The sequence below is a fragment of the Temnothorax curvispinosus genome, unplaced genomic scaffold (genome assembly GCF_003070985.1).
Source record: "Temnothorax curvispinosus isolate PA1 unplaced genomic scaffold, ASM307098v1 QBEX01010842.1, whole genome shotgun sequence".
Lineage (NCBI taxonomy): Eukaryota > Metazoa > Arthropoda > Insecta > Hymenoptera > Formicidae > Temnothorax > Temnothorax curvispinosus.
This window is the reverse complement of record NW_020220622.1, coordinates 67,694-86,131: the sequence shown is the minus strand read 5'-3', so window position 1 is coordinate 86,131 and position 18,438 is coordinate 67,694. Positions and strand designations below refer to the sequence as shown.

At 53.1% G+C, this 18,438-nt stretch overlaps 3 protein-coding genes across 3 annotated transcripts; all 3 read right to left on the bottom strand.

Annotated features, from left to right (window-relative positions):
* Positions 1 to 1,744: 1,744 nt before the first annotated feature.
* On the bottom strand, positions 1,745 to 4,726 carry LOC112460821 (matrix metalloproteinase-2-like). The gene is made up of 2 exons (XM_025025708.1): positions 4,639 to 4,726; positions 1,745 to 3,252 (listed from the first exon to the last, which is right to left on the bottom strand). Exons 1-2 carry the CDS (start codon positions 4,724 to 4,726, stop codon positions 1,745 to 1,747), a joined length of 1,596 nt encoding a protein of 531 aa, XP_024881476.1.
* A 1,101-nt stretch (positions 4,727 to 5,827) lies between these two features.
* Positions 5,828 to 7,060, bottom strand: LOC112460820. Its single transcript, XM_025025707.1, has one exon. The coding sequence runs from the start codon at positions 7,058 to 7,060 to the stop codon at positions 5,828 to 5,830; it is 1,233 nt and encodes a 410-aa protein (XP_024881475.1).
* A 5,917-nt stretch (positions 7,061 to 12,977) lies between these two features.
* LOC112460819 lies at positions 12,978 to 15,167 on the bottom strand. The gene has a single exon (XM_025025706.1). It carries the CDS (start codon positions 15,165 to 15,167, stop codon positions 12,978 to 12,980), a length of 2,190 nt encoding a protein of 729 aa, XP_024881474.1.
* Positions 15,168 to 18,438: the final 3,271 nt, after the last annotated feature.

The following is an 18,438-nucleotide window of genomic DNA, read 5'->3' as shown; positions in this document are numbered from 1 at the left end:
AACGACGCGTTCTAGATGGTTCGTTTCGCGGGGGGTGTCGCGCGCCCGTCTTCGTCGTCGTTTTGGTTTTTTTTTTTTAACTCTCGGTCCGAAGGTTGTTTCGATCCGCGTCGCGACGGGCAGCGCGCGGTTTTCCCGCCCATCCCGACTCATCGGGATCGATGGAGATGACTCATCGTCTCGTCGTTCGATCGACGCGTGACAATTTTTTTTTTCAACGCGCGTTCGAACTCGGCGTCGCGATCGCTCTCGTCGTTTCCTAATTTGGTTTTGTCGACGCAGTTTTCCTCAGTTTTGTTTCGCGGTTTTCCCGCCCATCCCCGACGCGACGCATCGAGAGATCGAGCGAGATGACTCGTCTCTTTGTTCGCGATAATTTTCATTCACCTCGCGTTCGACCTGTAATTCATGATTCGCGATAATTTATGTAACGCGCGTTCGAACTTGGCGTCGCGATCGCTGCGACCGCGGGGGGTAAGCGCGGTCAGATGACTCGTCTCTTCGTTCGCGATAATTTTCATTCACCTCGCGTTCGACCTGTAATTCATGATTCGCGATAATTTATGTAACGCGCGTTCGAACTCGGCGTCGCGATCGCCGCGACCGCGGAGATAGGTATACGCATTTGGAAAAAAAGGGGAAACAGAAAGAGAGAGCGCACAGATGAGATACGCATATAGTTTTTTTTATTCAAAAAATAATACAAGCGCGTTTACATTGTTTCGCTCGCGCGAATATATGCATTTCGTAGACGCGACATCGTTATAAGGATTCGAAACAGAGCGCGGCTATCTCGCAGTCGACGATGTTGTCAGGATCGAAAAAATCGCTCTTCAGTATCGCAGTCTGAACCGAAGTTTCCATTTTCATCGCGGCGGCGGCTATCTCTCGATAGCGCGAAAACTTTGCGTTGACCTCCTCGGTCGCCGCGCTCAGCGCACGGATGACGCGATCCACGCAAAATTGGAGATCGTACAGCTTGAGCAGGGTTGTGCGCACCATCGCCACGCGAGCCAGGTTGGGTAGCTCCATACGTACGATCGGCCCGTTGTTGATCACTCCGATTCGCATTGTCATCCCTCCAATCGACATCGACGAGGGGGGGTGAGTTACGTCGGAGAGAGCGCGTTCCATGCACGACAATACGTCGCGTTTGCGCTCGATCAGTCTTTTCCACATGTCGAGCGTCAGGGAGATTTCCCTTCCTTGTTTGTCCCCCAGGGCGATATCCACGTACGAAGGCGTGGTATGAATACTGTACCACGGTGACTTGATCGTGATACTTATGGCTATGTACTTGTAGCCAGTCGACGTCAGCAAATAACGCGTCGTCAGGATGCGCACAGGGGGCAATTCAACGGGAAAGTTGGAACGAAACTCCTGATGATGACGACGACGATCGTCCTCGACGGGCGCATCGGTTGGAGGATGAGAGCTGCGACGCGATTCCTGGCGACGAGGAAGATAATGGCGATCGTCCATCGAACTGATCCTCCGCCTTTTATTGCCGTTGTCGTTCGCCTCAGAATCCGCCATCTCCGTAGGAGAAATACTCCTCGGCGCCGGTCGATCGGCCAATGTCGAGAACATTTCGCGCCGCGGTAACCGTTCCTTTCTGATTGTTTTTCCGACGCGTCGTATTCGGCCGACGACGCGACACTGATACCTTGGAAGGGACACGTCGGTATAAGTAGGAAAGGACTTATGTCGCGCGTGGCGCGGTGTGGGAAATTTGCGCGGTAGTCTACTTCCTTCGGCGGATGCGGAAATCGGAGAGCCGAACTCCAGTGTCGTCATCGTTCCAATAATCGCTCGCCGACGTTAGCGAGTTATCGTTGAGGCGTACGATTCGATCGAGGAGATCGCGCAACTGCTGCAGCAGGTCGGCCTTAGGGCAGACGATATTCAGTATCCGCAGATCGAATTTACCGGCCGACGAGACGGTCCTCGTAAATTCGTTGAATTTGTAGAACTGCGCCCGAGTGGTAAAGTACAGATTACCGTCGATGTAGCGGAATATTGACGTCACGCCTTTTGGTATTCCGGAAAACGTTGCCTCGAGGGGCGTAAATTTGGCGACTCTCTTGTCCTTGTCGCATTCGTCTATCTCGCCCACCGCGTTACCGTTGAACACCACGTAGGAACGTCCTCTGTGGGTGTTCACCGCTCCGTTGATCAGCGCGTTTTCGGGAAATCCGAGTTCTTGCAGGGTTTTCGGCCAACCTGGCCGCAGACTAAATTCCGGATATTGAACCAAGTATACCAAATTATCTACGAACACCATGAGATCGCCGGACGGGGATTGATAGGCAGCGGTCACGCGCGTGTAATTGTCGTGAAGAAAGCTCATGTGATTCGAGAGGGCTAAAGGTCCGTTGTACGTCCTACCGTCCAGATTGATCGACCAAACGTAACGTTTGTACGAGATGTACATTCGATTTTCCAAAATCAATATCCCGTTCACGCGATCGAGGCTGCACAGGTCCGGCGACGGCGGCGGCGGCGACGGCGGCGGCGCTGGCGTCCGACGCGGCTTATCGTTCTGAATTTTTTTACCGTACAAACGTTGAATGTCGGCGATGTCGTTTTCGTCGAGCTTCACCGGATACTGCTGGTCCGGCTGTATCGCGAACATCACCGATGTTTTGCGCCTGTTGTGCACCAATCCGAGAGAGTGGCCGATCTCGTGCGTCAGCGTGTAATGCAGGGAAAACTTATCCGCGGGATGTTTGTTGACGTAAATGTACCACGGCTCGTCCCCGTCGACGTGCACCTCGGAAACGAATCCCGCTTGGTCCGTCGGGAGAGACGCGTGGGCGAGCACGTTGCCGGGGCCGTCGAATTTGACCAAGCACAATGCTCCGTTTACCTCGGCGTTCGTGTTATAGTGTAGTAGGCGTCGCCAAGATATTATAATGTCGGCATTCGACGTTTCGGAGCGTTCGAACGTCAATGCAGAATGCTGCGACCACAGGTCGAACGCGGCCTGCGCCGTGCTCAGCTCGGTTTCGTTGGCTAAGTGAAAATGCCACGTCAGGTGCGTCTTCGGCCATTTGGACAGGCTCGCTTTCGTTCCGTGCTTCAGGATGTCTCGAAAACCGCATCGCGGTTTACTCATGAATTGCAGCGTTTCGTTGTTGGGCGTTCCGTCGCCGGGTAAATCGTAGTAATTTTGAAAAACCTTGAAGGCTTTGCGAAAAATGTCGTTTCGTCTCTGAGCCGGAATCGCGTCCACATCTTTGGACAGTATTTCTGCAGGTATTCGAACGTGAACGCGTAATTGTCGTCCGTAATTGTGGAATTGATGCACGCCGCGGCGTTGAAACACGCGGTTAACGGGATTATGTACGCGAGCCGCATCGTCGAGAGCGAGAGAGAGACGGTGAAACCGCGATGACGGGGCGTCGCGGTTTGAGCGCGATCTCGACGAGCGCTCCGAATGCGAACGTTTACGCGATGACGCTCGTTAGCGACAACGCGGATAGGTGGCGGCGCGGCGGGGGTCTCGGGCGTGAAAAAAAATGCGTCGAAGATCCCGACGGATGAGTCGGCCCGATAAGGAAAAATGCGTTAATTATTTTTCTCGATGCGTATTTTTCATCGATTTATATTTTCCTCACGCAATAAAATGCTATTGATTCCGGCGGATAAGTCGGCTTGATAAAAACAATGCATTAATTATTTTCCTCGATGCGTATTTTCCATCGATTTATAATTTCCTTACGCAATAAAATGCTATTGTTAGTATATTTTTCTATCGCAACACTCATGGGTAACACCCCTTTTTTACCATATATAAGAACTCGAGACTAGACTTGGGCGTAGTCTATTCGCACTCTTCGAGTGAACTCAAGACGATGGAGAAAATTAACGATTTAAAATGCGTGTGTGATATATTACAAAATCAAACCACAGCCCTGACGAGGGAGATTGAGGATTATTGCAACATGGTGCGGCAGTTGCAGCAGCGCGTGAAGTGCTTAACGGAAAAGGTGCCTCCCTTTTTGCAACTCACCGTTCACGTGGACGAGGACGCCGCAATGCTCGAAAGAACGTGAGTTCAAACGCGAAATTATTTCTTTTAATATAATCAAACGATAAATTTTATATTTATGTATATTTATAATTATTTACAATTATTTATATTTATTATTCATATTTATATTTGTTTATATTTATTAATTGTATTTTTTGCGTAGGGCTATCATTACTTCCTGGGTGAAAAAATTTCGCAACCAGATCAGATTCTTCGTGACGAAACTTCGTGGGATGCATAGGGACATCGCGCGGCTGGGCTCGCACGAAGAGGCGAGTCGTCGCGAGAGAGACGACGAGGGGGGGGATTCTCCGAACCTGAACAGCCAAGAAACAGTGACCGTCAACGACGATGTCTCCGTCCCCATATGTTGGGTCTCCCAATGTGAAAAAAATGCGAAAAAAATGTGAAATACGATATATTGAAAAAATGTTATTAAATGACAAAAGTTTATGTATAATATGCTATATAATATTGTATTACAAATAAATATTAACAGTGAAAATAAATGTTTTAACGATATCGCGTTTTCTTCACCGCTCGCTTCCGCACTCGATCTGACGCTTGGCGTTATCGCTCGCTCGCTCGCTTGCGTTCCTAACCGCATCTCGCACTGGAGCCCCACCCCCGTATCGCGCTCTCGCTTTTGCTCGCCGTTTCTCTGTTTGTCGCGTTCCCGCGACTGGCCATTGTTACGCGCTGCCGCGACCGGCCATTTTCGCGCGCTCGGTAGCATATAATGTATACGTATATAAATACGGAGGTGGTATGCGAAAAGAGGAACTCTGTTTGTCATAGATTTTACGTCGATCTTTATTCGATAAAATATAGATAGAAGGATATATATGATACAATGGAGTAAAAATAAACGATTAAACACAATATATACAAAATAAAAAAAAACGAGCAACGCAATAAAATAAAACAATTAATACGTTAAAAAATGAAATTATATTAAACCAGTAATATATAACGTTTTTTTTTACACAAATTTATAAAGTATTTCAATTCGCGGAGTCGATGCTGGCGAAACATTCGCGTCGCTCGATCCACCAATCGCGCAACCACATCACGTTCTCCATGGCGCAGCACCGTTGGTGACGCTGGCAGCGAAACGCGCGATCGGTGCGAAGAGACTCCAACCGATCGACGTCCTCGTACTCCGCATCGACGCTCACGATCGTCGCGTCGATGTCGCCGAGAATCTCCTGCAGCCATTTCTTCTTTTCGAGACCTTTCACGTAGATTCGCGCGTTGGGCGTCTCCTCCGTCTCACGCAACTTGTCCAGGTTGTCGCGCACCGCGCGTCGAATGATCGTCTTCGCCTGGCGATAGTCCGTGTCACCGTCCTCCCAACAAAGGCCGTGATGGTTCGCTATCAACCAACTGGCTCTCGCTTTCTCAGAGCCGTCAGCAGATTCCAACTCATCGGTGCGTGAAACACGTGATGCGCGAGCACGCGTGTCTCGCTTCGCAACACGGCCACCTCCTTCGCAACGAATCTGTCGCCCACCGTGAATCCTTGCAGGTCGACGAAGATCGTCGTTGTCGTTGCCGCTGTCGCCATTGCGTCGGCGCGCGTTGGAAAAAAATTAAAGAACAGACGTTCGTTTCAAGTTGCTCGTTCCGAGCAGACTGAGAAACGATGGAAGAAACCCGCGAATTTATATATTCCTCGTTTCCGGGATAAAAATAACCTCATAACCATATTTGTCCGTTTCCCAGATGAGGTATTCTCGCAATCGCATTTTCAGTTTCCCGGATAAGGTATTTCCACAACTTCAATTTCCGTTAGATAATTTTGCGCACCACGTTGGTCAGCGGACTGTACTCGATGACTCGATCGTGAACGATGAGACAAAAAGCTGAGGTTTTCGGCGGAACGTTTTCCTTGTTTTCGAACTCGATGCGCACGTCCACGGTGGCGCTCTTCACCGATTCGTTTTGACGGAAACAATCGATCACCGCGAGCGGAGCTACCCGCGCGAATTCGCGCGGGGAAAAGAGCGCGTCGTCGCGATCGTTCCCGTAATACGCTCCTCGAAATTTTGCGTACATCTCGTACAGCACGGCGAACTTGTCGCTCTCGAAATCCACATTCACGTCGTCGTAGGGATAGAATTCCGAGTTGAGATACAATTTCACGTTGGCGAGCTCGCAATGATCGAACCTCGAGGCGTCGCCCGCGAATTCGTTTCGCCGTCCGGTCTGCAGCGCGAATATGACGTATCGCGGCTTCTCCAATTGCGGCGCGGCTTTCACGGCCCACGAATGCTTGGTCGTGCTCTGCAGCAGGGGAAATTCGTACAGATCCCAAGAGCGAAAGCCCGCGCTCAGAAATCGTCCGCTCTCCAACGTTCGCAACAGCGATAATTTAGTCACGTCGTTCAGCGCCACGTGAGGCATACGCCATTTCAATAACGTAATTTTAGGATCCTTGGCCGGATCTCTCGGCACGGTCTTCTTCGGATCTACGACGCAGTTGTGGTCGCTACGAGAGCGTATCAGGATAAGCTCGTGTCGCGCGTTTATCACCACGCTGTAGTCCTCGCAGAAACCCAAAAGAATATTCAAAGGTACGCAAAAGTTGAATTGATGGGACGCGTTGTTCAGATTTGATTCGCTCGTCGGATAACTCCATCCAGCGTTCTGCAGTTTTCTGGCTCGTTCGACGGTCAGCGACATGTAGTTCTTTATCGTGCTAGTTATGCCGACGTTTCTACACCGGTCGATCTCGACGCCGTCGAGCTCGTATCGAATTTCGTCGAACATAAACTCGACGCAGTTATTGACTAATTTCGCGTATTGTTCCTCATTCGTCGCGCCGTCGTCGTTGAGTCGTCCCTCGACGTACAAGAAACTGTCGCACGGCAGTGTATACAGATCCTGCTGCTGTATGGGTATTCGTATCTCGTCGTTGTGTCCGAACGTCGTGTTGACGTACGGGTTATACGTGTGAGTCTCGATTCCGACGATGCGCTTGTCGAAGATCGGCTCACCGCCGATACTCAGGATGTCGGCCATGATTTTTCCTCTCGAGGTAGAAACGGTTCGACGGTGACGCGTTTCTCACGGCGAGACCCAGCGATCGTAGGAATCTGACGTTGGCGTTGCTGAGAACGGGTCCCCCTCCTCCGCCTCGTCTCTTTCCTACGCTTCCGATCTCGTCGTAGAACGGGCTAGCTCGCTCGTTCGTACAATTCGTGCTAGATCCGTTCAGAACGAGCATCCCTCCTCTCGCTCTCTCTTTTTTCAGGGATACGCGCGCACACACACACTAACCGTGACGACAACGTACGTGCAATTTGATCGTTATCTCCTCGCCGCGAAAGTCGATCAACCGATCTTTCTGATCCACGACTCGCACCGTGATATCAATGACGTTTCGCGCGACGATCGGGAGGTAAATGATCTGCGTTGGAGTCTCCGACAGTTTATATCCCGGTGGAACTTTCGGCGCGAATTCGTGTATTGCGTGCACCGAGCGTCCGTTGCTGTACGCTCCCGCGGTGATACTGCACTCGATGCGAATTATGTTCACGCTCATGACGTCAACGGGTCCGTCGGAAACGTACCATTTGTTCGGTTTTAGGATACGGTCGCTCGAGAAACCCAAAAGAGAACCGATGTTGTTCGGTTTTGTAAAATTCACTCGGTAGGCGCACTTTATCTCGCTTCTCATGATATTCTCGTTGGCGCGAAGATCGAGCACTCTGTCGCCACCGTCGTCGTCCCCGTATATGTCATAACCGTCGCCATCGTTGTCATCGTCGTCTTCGTCCACGTATGCGCAATAAATCTCGTCGTCGGTTTCGTCCTTTTCCGTTCGGTTTTTTTCTTTTACCCGTCCAGCGTCGTCGGTCCGCGATTTTCCTCCTTTCTCCTTAATTTTGTCTCTTTTGCGGGCGCGACGTTCGCGATGGAGAAGAGCGGCGCGCAGATATCTGCTCACGGCTCGCAGCTCGTACGAACCTTCCGGAACGACGATTCGCCGGTCGTCCTCGCCGTAGTAGAAGCGATTATTTGCGGACGTAACGTTCGGTATCGAATTGTACGTCTCAAAAGTTGCCAAACCCAGCTCGTATTCGCCGTCGCTCAGATCCAAAGCGGGAAAGTGACTCGCCGTGAGAACGCTGCCGGTCTCGGTCAACGTGAGCGTCAGCGACATCGCGGAAGAACGTCGATCGTCCGCCCGCTCCCCCCCAATCGATCTCGCGAAAAAATCGCAGGCACAGTTGTCCGCAGATTCTCTGATGGAATGTCTGGAACGCGCGACGATTGTACGTCACGATCGTGCTCTCGCCGCCACTGTCGCCGAGATACCGCGCGAGATCCCTCGGCGGGCGGAGATTTCCAAACGCGTCGAAGTAGATCGCCGAGTTCCCTTTTTTCGCGTAAGCGACCCAATGCGTGTCCGGGCCCACTGCGTCGTCGAGATTCACGATGCCGCACTCCGCGCGTCGCACCCTCGTCGGCAGAGCGTCGCGCATAAACATCCCGCGGAAGAAGGGCACGCGCAGGCGACGCGCCGCTCGATCGAGCTGTTCGTCGGTCGTGACGCCGTACGGAGGTAGACGCGCTAACCTCGCTTTTTTACGCGAGGTTTTTTTTTTCGCCGACTCTCCTCGCGCCACCGCGCTTTTTATACGGCGCGAGGTACAACCCGCGACCCTCCATTGCGCGATTGTGTCGCTGCAATTCGTCGAACTGTTTTTGCGCCGCTTTGTTGGCGCTCACCGCTTTGGCCACGGTGGTTGCGCCACCGATCAAGGAACCGAGAGCGCCCAACATCGGTAGAAAGGGCAAGAAGCCACCGCGTTTCGCCGTCGGAAGTATCCTCCGCTTCTTTCTTCTCGTCTTCGCGCTTCTCCTTAATCCCGTTCCTTTTCTCGTTTTCCTTTTGCGTTCCATACCCATGCCCAGCTTCGTCTTCGTCTTCATAGCCGCCCATACGGCCGCCGCGGCGAGTCTCTCACCGGCCGTGGAATCCTTCGCGGTGACGCGCTCGCGCGCCCTCTCGGCGAGCCGTCGATCGGCGACGTGTCGCTCGGCGAGCTCGCCGCTTCGCGAATACGCGATGTCGTGCTCCCGACACGCCGCGTCCAATGGATTGATGCCTTCTTCGCCGCGCGCTAGTCTCTTCGCTAGACGCGTACCGGGCCCGCAGAACTGATAACCGGGTATGTGCAGTTCGAAGGAAAGAGCGTTTATCGCGCGATTGAGCAGACCGGTGCCGCGCATTCGGTCGCAGTTGCGCGAGGAGCATTCGCTTCTTCTTAGTTCGAACGGGAAATCGAAGATACACCGTTCACAGGGCGAAAGCGATTGCACTCGTGGCAGTCCTTGATGAGCGGCGGCGGACCGTCTATGTGCGTTCGCTGCCACGGACGATTGTAGTGTCGCATGCACGGGCGATATCTTTGCACCTCGGGATCCGCTTGTATATGTTCCGGCAAACGGTCCCACAACAGATGCACGTATCTCCCAAATTGACGCAACAGAAGGACCTCCGGAATGTATTGCAACTCTTCCACCGTTAGATTGAGAATTTCGTAACCGTCCACCAGTATGGGAAACACACTACTGTGAGACATCTCACCGATGCGCGCGAACGATTCGTTGATTTTAGAAAATAAATTTTTTTTCTACGGATACGGCAACACGCTCGCGCTACTTATACCCGCGCGCGAGGCGTTTGCGCACGCGCGACGAAACGAAACGACGTCCGCGCTTCCCCCTCTTTTTTCCAGCGATCGAGAGACTCATCGCGAACGAACCGAGCGGAAAAACTCGAGGGAGAAAGAGAGAGAAGGCAAACATGCGATTCGTGCGACAGACGGCGACGTTAGAAGTCTCGAATCTGGATCGCAAAACGTCGGCGGGGTCGGCCGCGACCAGGAGAGAAAACGGAGAATCGCGCCGGCACGGTCCTCTCCTTCCGAACGTCGTCCGTTGCATCATTTGCGGTCCCTCCAATTGCGGTAAGACGAACGTTCTGCTGAGCCTGCTGGAACAACCGCACGGTCTCCGTTTCGAGAACGTATACGTGTACTCGAAATCTCTGCAACAACCGAAGTATCGATATCTCGAACGATTGTTCGAGCCTATAGACGAGATCGGCTATCACGCGTTTTCCGACAATCGAGACGTCGTTCCGCCCGACGAGGCGCTTCCCGACTCGGTTTTCATCTTCGACGACGTGGCCTGCGACAAGCAAGACAGAATGAGGGAGTACTTTTCTATGGGTCGACATTCGAATATCGATTGCTTCTATCTCTGTCAGACGTACGCCAAGATACCGAAACATCTCGTGCGCGACAACGCAAATCTGCTGATCCTGTTCAGGCAGGACGGCACCAATCTGCGACACGTGTACGACGATCACGTGAACATCGACATGTCGTACGACGAATTTCGCGCCTTCTGTCGCGAGTGTTGGCGGCGCACCTACGGTTTCGCCGTGATAGACAAAGACAGCGCGTTGCGAGGCGGACGGTACAGACGGGGCTTCCACGATTTCGCCGTGCTGTAGGGTCGATCAGTGCGCCTCGTCGCGAGTATGAGCGCGATCGCGGAGGAGAGAACCGCGCGAGAAATAGCCAAGACGCGCGCCTCGATTCGCAGAAAATACGCCGCTCTCAGGGCCGGGAAAATGGAGAGCGAAATCGCTCTGGAAAAGAGGTACGAGCCTATCGTCAAACCTCTGAAACGGCTCGCCGATGACGTGAAACGCAGAGGTAAAGGACCGGGCAAGATCGACGACGACGACGGCGCTGGCTTTGCGTTCCCGAAAAAGATGAAAGCGATGAAGAGAGCGAAGAAAAACAGCGAGAACGGCGACGACGACGACGACGCTGGCGCCGACCTGGAGCGCGATTACTGGGAGGACGACGACGTATTCGCGCCAATCGGGACAACCGCGACGGCGAAAAAAAGAGAGTCGCGTCCGGCACGGCTGAGTTCGGCTCCCGCGACGACGACGACCGCGATGAGCTCCACGCCGATCCGCGACGATTTGGTCCAGTTTTTACCCAGAGAACGCGAGATCGTATCGGAGACGACGACTCCGCCTCCCACGTTGGAGACGTCCGCCGGGAAATCTTTGAGACGGCGGAAAGTCGCGACGTTCTGACTAGCAAACTAGGACCGTTGGGGCGGGAATACTTGGGCGCTCTTCTGGGCGGCGACAAAAACAAGGAGTTGGACACCGTTTACGGAGTGCATTTCGGCGAAAAAGGCGCGATGCTGGGAAACAAGCGATTCAAACTGAAACCGGATGACACCATGGTCATCGACGGTGTACCGTACAAAGGCACGCGCGGCCTGTACGAGTTGATTTTCATGGGAAAATCCGACCTTAAAATCTACACGGAGAAGGACAAATTAACGTACAGGAGCATATTTTTTTCCACCAGCGCTCACAAACGCGGCGGTAAAGCCGAAAATCCCGTCAAGGGCAACAAGGGACCGAAGTACAAAAATATAATAGCGCCGCTCGTAAACCTGTCTCTCAGAGTTGGAACTACGAAGGGTGCCGGGCTACCGTCGGCCATGCGACTGACCGACAACGCTATCGATTACGTTCACTGGGACGATCCCAACGAGCTGGTCGATAGACTTCGACTGCTGGACGCCTCTCGTCGGGCCGGCAACGATGCTCACGACAACGAAATCCTGTCGATAATCGAGGAACTTCGCGAGGCCGGCTTCGTTATAAATTGATCGGTCGCGTCGGTCGCGACGTCAGTGCGAGTCGCGCGCCCGCCAGCGCGATGTCCGTGAACAAATTCGGCATGTCTCTGACGAATCGGGGCAGCGGCGACGGAGTCCGCACGAGGTTGAAATCATCGCGATCAAGACCGTTTTGAAGATTATCAAACAAAATGAGCGTGGAAAAACGTAGACTCGTCGAAGAATTGCACGCGCCGGCGCGAAAAAGTTTTCCTCGCCGCCGCGTCGTGGTGCGCGGTTACGACGACCTGTGGCAGGCCGACGTGGTCGAGATGCGCCCGCGAACGCGGGCCACAATTACATTCTGACGGTCATCGATGTGCTGAGCAAGTACGCCTGGGCGATCCCGCTCAAAAGCAAGGGCGGAAAGGAGGTCGCGACGGCTCTCCGAAAGATCTTTCGCGAGGACGCGCGACACCCCAGGAATCTGCAAACGGACAAAGGAAAGGAATTCTACAACGCCGACGTGCGCAAAATCCTCGACGAGCGCGAGGTGAATCACTATTCCACGTATTCGGTGATGAAAGCGTCGGTGGTGGAGAGATTCAATCGTACGCTGAAAAACGACATATGGAAGCTCTTCACGCTCCAGGGATCGTACAGATGGATAGACTCGCTGCCGCGCCTCTTGTCGAATTACAATCGTCGCAGACACAGAACGATCCGAATGCGTCAGGCGGACGTGACGCCCACCGTCGCCGAAAAATTGCTGCGCACGGTGTACGGTCGCGCGAAGATAGCCGCGCCGGCAAAATTTCGAGTCGGCGATCCGGTGCGCGTGAGCAAATTCAAAACGATCTTCGAAAAAGGCTACACTCCCAATTGGACCACCGAGATCTTTCGCATAGCCAAAGTACAAAGGACCAATCCCGTTACGTATCTGCTGAAAGACGTTCGCGAAGAAGCGATAGCCGGAGGATTCTACGAACACGAGTTGCTGCGCGTCTCCAATCCCGACGTTTATCTCGTGGAAAAAGTTCTGCGCAAGCGCGGCAATCGAGCGTTCGTGAAGTGGTTAGAAATGGACAATTCGCACAATTCGTGGATAGATAAGGCGTCTGTGTTGTAAAAAGAAAGAAATAGACATTAATAGACAACGCTTACTTTATTGTCAATAAAAGTTTACACATTCGTCGATTTGTTTCTTACGTGTTGTTGATTTTTACGATAAAACAATTTTTAAAACGTACAATATTGTTTCACCCCTTTTTTACAACGGTATTTTGTAATGTCCCCACGAAAGCGTCTCCTCGCCGTTTGACGTCACGTATCGCTTGTCGTCGTGCGGACTGAGGGCTAGTTTTTGCTCCGACACGGTGTTAACCTCGTGCAGCGTCGAGCGTATGCACGACTGGCGCGTCTTCAGCTCGCGCGCGTTCCGCAGACACTCCACGTAATCCTCGAACGTGATCCTCTTCGCGACTACGTTTCTCTTGACGCCCTTTATTCTCTTGGTGTCGTCGCGTCCGAGTACCTTGTAAGTGTACATCTTCGCTCTGAGGCCCACGAACTCCGTCATGATCGCGCCGTTGTTCTCGTCCTTCATCAAACCTGGCACCTTCTTGTTGACGCGCGGCATACCGTGCGCGTTGTTCTCCGCGTAATCGCTCATGTCGAACCTGTGCACGTCGCGTTTCATACGCTCGTACGCGTCTTCGCACTCCAGCGAATAGATCAGACTGTCTGTATCCGTGTAGGCAATTTGACAACGGTCGCGATAGAGCGGCACCATGTAGTCGTAGTGAAACTCGTAGAGACGCGTCTTAGATATCTCGAGAATAGACATACCCACGTAGATCGGCTTGTTGAATTTTACCTCGAGCCTTCGCAGCTCGATCGCCACCAGATTCTCCGAGAAGACGCTCCTGCTGTGAAAGTTCGGCTTAGCGATCAACGCCTCCGCGCCGTATCTCCCGTCCCATCGCGTCACGAGACGCACGTCCACGTGATCGCGCACGTTCTCCATAGTCTTGCCGAAGACGGCGTTGTTCATCAGTTTGTACAAATTCCGTTCGAACTTGTTGCTCGCGCGCGTTCTAAGCGCGGTGTTCAGCTCGATGTAGACGCGAAGCCACGGCGACTGGGCAAATCGCAGAACGCGACGAACGCGCGTCAGATGCATACCTAGTCGCAGACATTGCTGCAGGTTTCGATAGTGCGTCACGTAGCGCGATTTGTCGTAGAGAGTGGCGAGCAGTTTTTCCTGTCGCTTGCCGGGCGGTTTGTCGCGCGTCGGGCACAACGGCAGATCCGCGTGAGCGTCGTGCAGGTCTCGCGGGTACTCGAGATCCACCTCCAAAATGTAACCGACGTCGCTGTCCGTCGGCATGGTCGTCGCGTCGAAATTCTCAGGATCGTCGAGCCACTGGAAATTCGCGTAGGGCAACGATTCGCTCATAGCCCAGCCGTACAGATTGTTTACGTCGTAATACATGAGATACGTAGTGGGCTGGGACGAATCGTACGTCGGTACGTGCCTGTTGTTGGCTCGCGCGTACCTGAGCGAACATTGACTGAGGCCGCCGCGTATTCCGCGTTCCACGAACAGCACCATATTGATGTCGGTGAGCAGCTCGAAACGCACGCCGGTGTACCTCAGCATGGCGTCCCACGTGTACCCCGGCAACGTGTAGTAATGCGCGGGATCGAGCCCGTAACTCGCCGAACACGCGTCCCGAAAATTTTCAAATATATCCGCCAGAAGAAGCACGTCGGTCTTGAGATACAGATCGCTGTACTCGCCGAGATCTCGCACGCGAAAACGTCGCCAGACCCTCGTCGCGTGCTCGTAGTCGCTCTCGCTCGCGGTCTCGTCGGTCAGGGAGCTGTAAAAAGCCTCGCGCAGTGGAAGCTCGGTATCCCGCAGTTTGTCCGCGCCGTCGACGTACTCGTACGGAAACACTCCCTTGCGAGTGAGCAGATCGAGATCCTTCGCGCTCAAATCCGCGTACTCCGAACGCGTGATTCTCAGCTTGTCCCTGTTCAGATAGGACGCCAGGGTTTCGATACTTGCCGCTAAAAATTTATACGAGTCCACGAATCGAAGCTTCACGTACCGATCCCATTTCCCGTCCGTCTGCGTCTCCTTAACGGTCTTCGAGAAAGATATGTAGCTTTCCTTCGTGAGCGGCAGCAGATTGACCCCGCCCTCGAAATCGTTCGCGATTTTCTCGACGATGAAGTGCGCGTCGTAACCCGACAAATTGTGAAAGAACACGGGAATCACGTAAACGTTTCTATAATTCAGATTGCAACGAGAATGCGCCGGACCTCTGTAACGTCCGGTTAGGAGACAGTGATCCCGCACGCGATTGTTCTCCGGTTTAAACGGTTTCTCGCACACGTGACAATGAGTCGCGAGCAGAAATTCGCTTTTCTCGTCCTCCGTAAGTTCCACCATCGCTACATTGGTGGAAAATTTATTCTTAACGCGACGCTCGAGAACGCGAAGCTCGTTCACGAACCACGAAACGCAATCCTCGCAGCGACGATATCTGTACGCGGACGCGGTATCGTCGTAGGTGCAGCACAGATAGTAGCCCACGCTGAACGGTACGTGACGCTGATAAGCGTATCTTTCCGTTCTCGGGCCCCCCTCGACGTTTTCCCTCTCCCGTCGTTCGAGAAGACACTGCAGATCCGCAAACACTACGAAGGGAAGTCGCTCCTTTCTGTCGTAATTGTCGAAAGACAGCCACTTGTCGCTCTCATTCGGGAGAACGACGGCGCAGTCGTTCATTCGGCCGCAGTCGACGCTGTGGGCGGCCAACTTGTCGCGCGTATAGAAATAGTGTAGACATCTGCGAAAAATAACGTGCAAACGATTACTGTGCGTATGTAAAAAAAAAATAACGCCTCGTCTTTTCCTTGTTCCTCGTGTTTTTTTTTTCGTTTCATTTTATTTCATTTCATTTCTTTTACCTACCGATCGCAAACGTGCTTCGCGCACCGTTTCGCGGTCAATTGCGAATTCACCAATCGCGACAGATTCTTTATCCAGGCGAAATGGCCCCTGTTGACGCCGCGCAGCGTATTGCGCAGATACAGCAGATTTACGTGCCTGTCCCGCTTATCGTCGGTCAACCGCAAAGGCACGATCGAGTTGTGGTCGGCGCCCCGGCCGAACTTAGCTTTCTTTTCAATTCCTTCCCGAGTTGTAAACACGTTGATCGATACATCGTTCTGACGTTCGAATTTTCCGATTTTTTTTAGATCTATGGAAAAATCGATCCCGTCGAGATTCAGCACCGTCGCGTAATCGGGCTGTGTCGTTCCGCGTTGCGCTTGGCGGGGTACAGAGCCGCAACCACCGCGCGCGCGAAACACGCGTCGTTCTCCGACGGCACGTTGACCACCGCTTTTTTAAGTCTTATACCCAGCGGTATTTTCATCCAACATCCCACGCGCATGGGATTACACTTGTTTACGTTCACGATTAGGTTCAATATTCGCGACAACGCCCATCCGCTGTCGCGTTCCTGAAATTCTTCCAACCGCGTTAGAATCGCGTCGCGCACGTGCTTATCGTACCACTCGCTCAGATCGGACCCTGGGAGAAGCTGTTCGTTCCGCGTAGCGATACTCTTCACGTCGGTCTTAACGTCCGCTACGAATTCCCCGTTGAATATGACGTTGACCTTCAGACACCCGTGTTCGGTCATATTATCCCGCACCTTTTCGAGCACGCTGCCCTTCGCGTCGTCGAGAAATCGCGCGGGCTCGATGTACGTCGAGTTCGTCACGGCGCCGGTCAGCACGCGACGTTGGAACGCCGCGTCGATCTCGATCCACGAGAAATCTCTGTCGCTGCTTCCGCCGCTACCACCTTCCCCCCCGTCCAAGCCGGCACCTACGGCGCGTTCGAACCGTCGACGCAGATCCTCCCTTGAACCTTCCAATCGCGCTATCAGAGCCACCAGAGCGCTCACGGCTCCCGTGTTTCCTCGCTTCCCGGAGCGTTTGACTCGACACTGCTCCCGCAGGAGTCGGAGACACTCGTCGCATCGCCGTCTCTACGCGCGTTACCCGTCCGCGTCGCGGACGTCCGCGGCGAGCAACTCGTCGCTCTCTTTCCGCATCGCGTCTAGAAAGGTTCACCCTCGGGAACGTTGAACTTCACTCGGTCGAAAAGACGACGAGACCGGGTGGTTTGAATTTGATGTATCCTGCTCTCTCCTCCGTACACCGTCTCGTGATAGAGATAATACTTGAGCGGCAGGCGACGCGTATAATCGCTCGCCCTGACGGAGTTCGCCACCGTCGTCTCTATCCACTTTCGCTCGCGATCAATTCGCACTCCGATTTCCCTTCGCAGATGATGGGTAGCCAGATTCCATCGCGCGTCCTCTTTCGCCACCGACGCGCGCGCACTCGACAACGGTGTTTCGACTCTCGCCGATTCGTCGTCCGAATCGGACGAAAACTTAGGCATAGGCTCGCGACAGCGCCATTCGTCGTCCGATTCCTCGATCGTTTATTCGCGAGTACGTATCGCTAATGCTACATATGCATCATTAACAAATCAAAATCAAGCTGCATATGTCCATCTGCAGTCCGCCATGTAAATGTTTCAGCGTAATCATAAATATCGAGAAACCTTCGCTGAGATCGAAGATCGGCGATTCCGATTTCGCGACGAATCAGATATCTCGTTACGTCGACGCGTCGCGGATGCCCATTCCTCACGAACGGATCCCCATTTCTTACTAGCGGTTCGCTGATTTTCACGATCGGTTTTCTGATTTTAGGATCGAACGTTGGTTTGCAAAGTTTTGCGTACTCGTCGCTCATATTTTTTTTTACAAATATATTAACTCTCAACCGCGCTCTAGAATCCTCGTAGAAAAAAAACGTTTGCCGCGCCGTTCGCGCGCCCGTTCAATTTATACTCCCCCATTCGTTGTCTCAACGAAAGAAGTACCCCTGCCGGACGCGCTTTTTCCCGGAATGACGACAACCGCTCGCCGCGTCCTCTGAAAAAACCCAGAATGACGACAACCGCTCGCGGCATCCTCCGACGAAAAATAAAAGAAAAACAAAAGGAGGAAACGACGAGAGCGATCGCGACGCCGAGTTCGAACGCGCGTTACATAAATTATCGCGAATCATGAATTACAGGTCGAACGCGAGGTGAATGAAAATTATCGCGAACGAAGAGACGAGTCATCTCGCTCGATCTCTCGATGCGTCGCGTCGGGGATGGGCGGGAAAACCGCGAAACAAAACTGAGGAAAACCGCGTCGACAAAACCAAATTAGGAAACGACAAGAGCGATCGCGACGCCGAGTTCGAACGCGCGTTGAAAAAAAAAATTGTCACGCGTCGATCGAACGACGAAACGATGAGTCATCTCCATCGATCCCGATGAGTCGGGATGGGCGGAAAAACCGCGCGCTGCCCGTCGCGACGCGGATCGAAACGACCTTCGGACCGAAAGTTAAAAAAAAAAAAAAACGACGACGACGAAGACGGGCGCGCGACACCCCCCCGCGAAACGAACCATCTAGAACGCGTCGTTCTCCCCCCCACCCCCGAAGCGTCCAGACGAGCGACCTCGAACGAGTTCGAACGAGTTCGAACGAGTTCGGACGCGCCCGAACGCGCGCGACCGACGACGATGAAAAAAAAAAAAAACAAACGAAAAATATCGGCCCGCGATTCTCCAAAACGGT

Bases quoted from the DNA above. Each gene is read 5' to 3' on its own strand.
- LOC112460821 (XM_025025708.1), bottom strand. From the start codon at position 4,726: ATGGCCAGTCGCGGGAACGCGACAAACAGAGAAACGGCGAGCAAAAGC. The intron at 3,253-4,638 runs GTTAGGAACGCA...GAATACCTGCAG, and splicing joins GGGCTCCAGTGCGAGATGCG to AAATACTGTCCAAAGATGTG.
- LOC112460820 (XM_025025707.1), bottom strand. From the start codon at position 7,060: ATGGCCGACATCCTGAGTATCGGCGGTGAGCCGATCTTCGACAAGCGC.
- LOC112460819 (XM_025025706.1), bottom strand. From the start codon at position 15,167: ATGGTGGAACTTACGGAGGACGAGAAAAGCGAATTTCTGCTCGCGACT.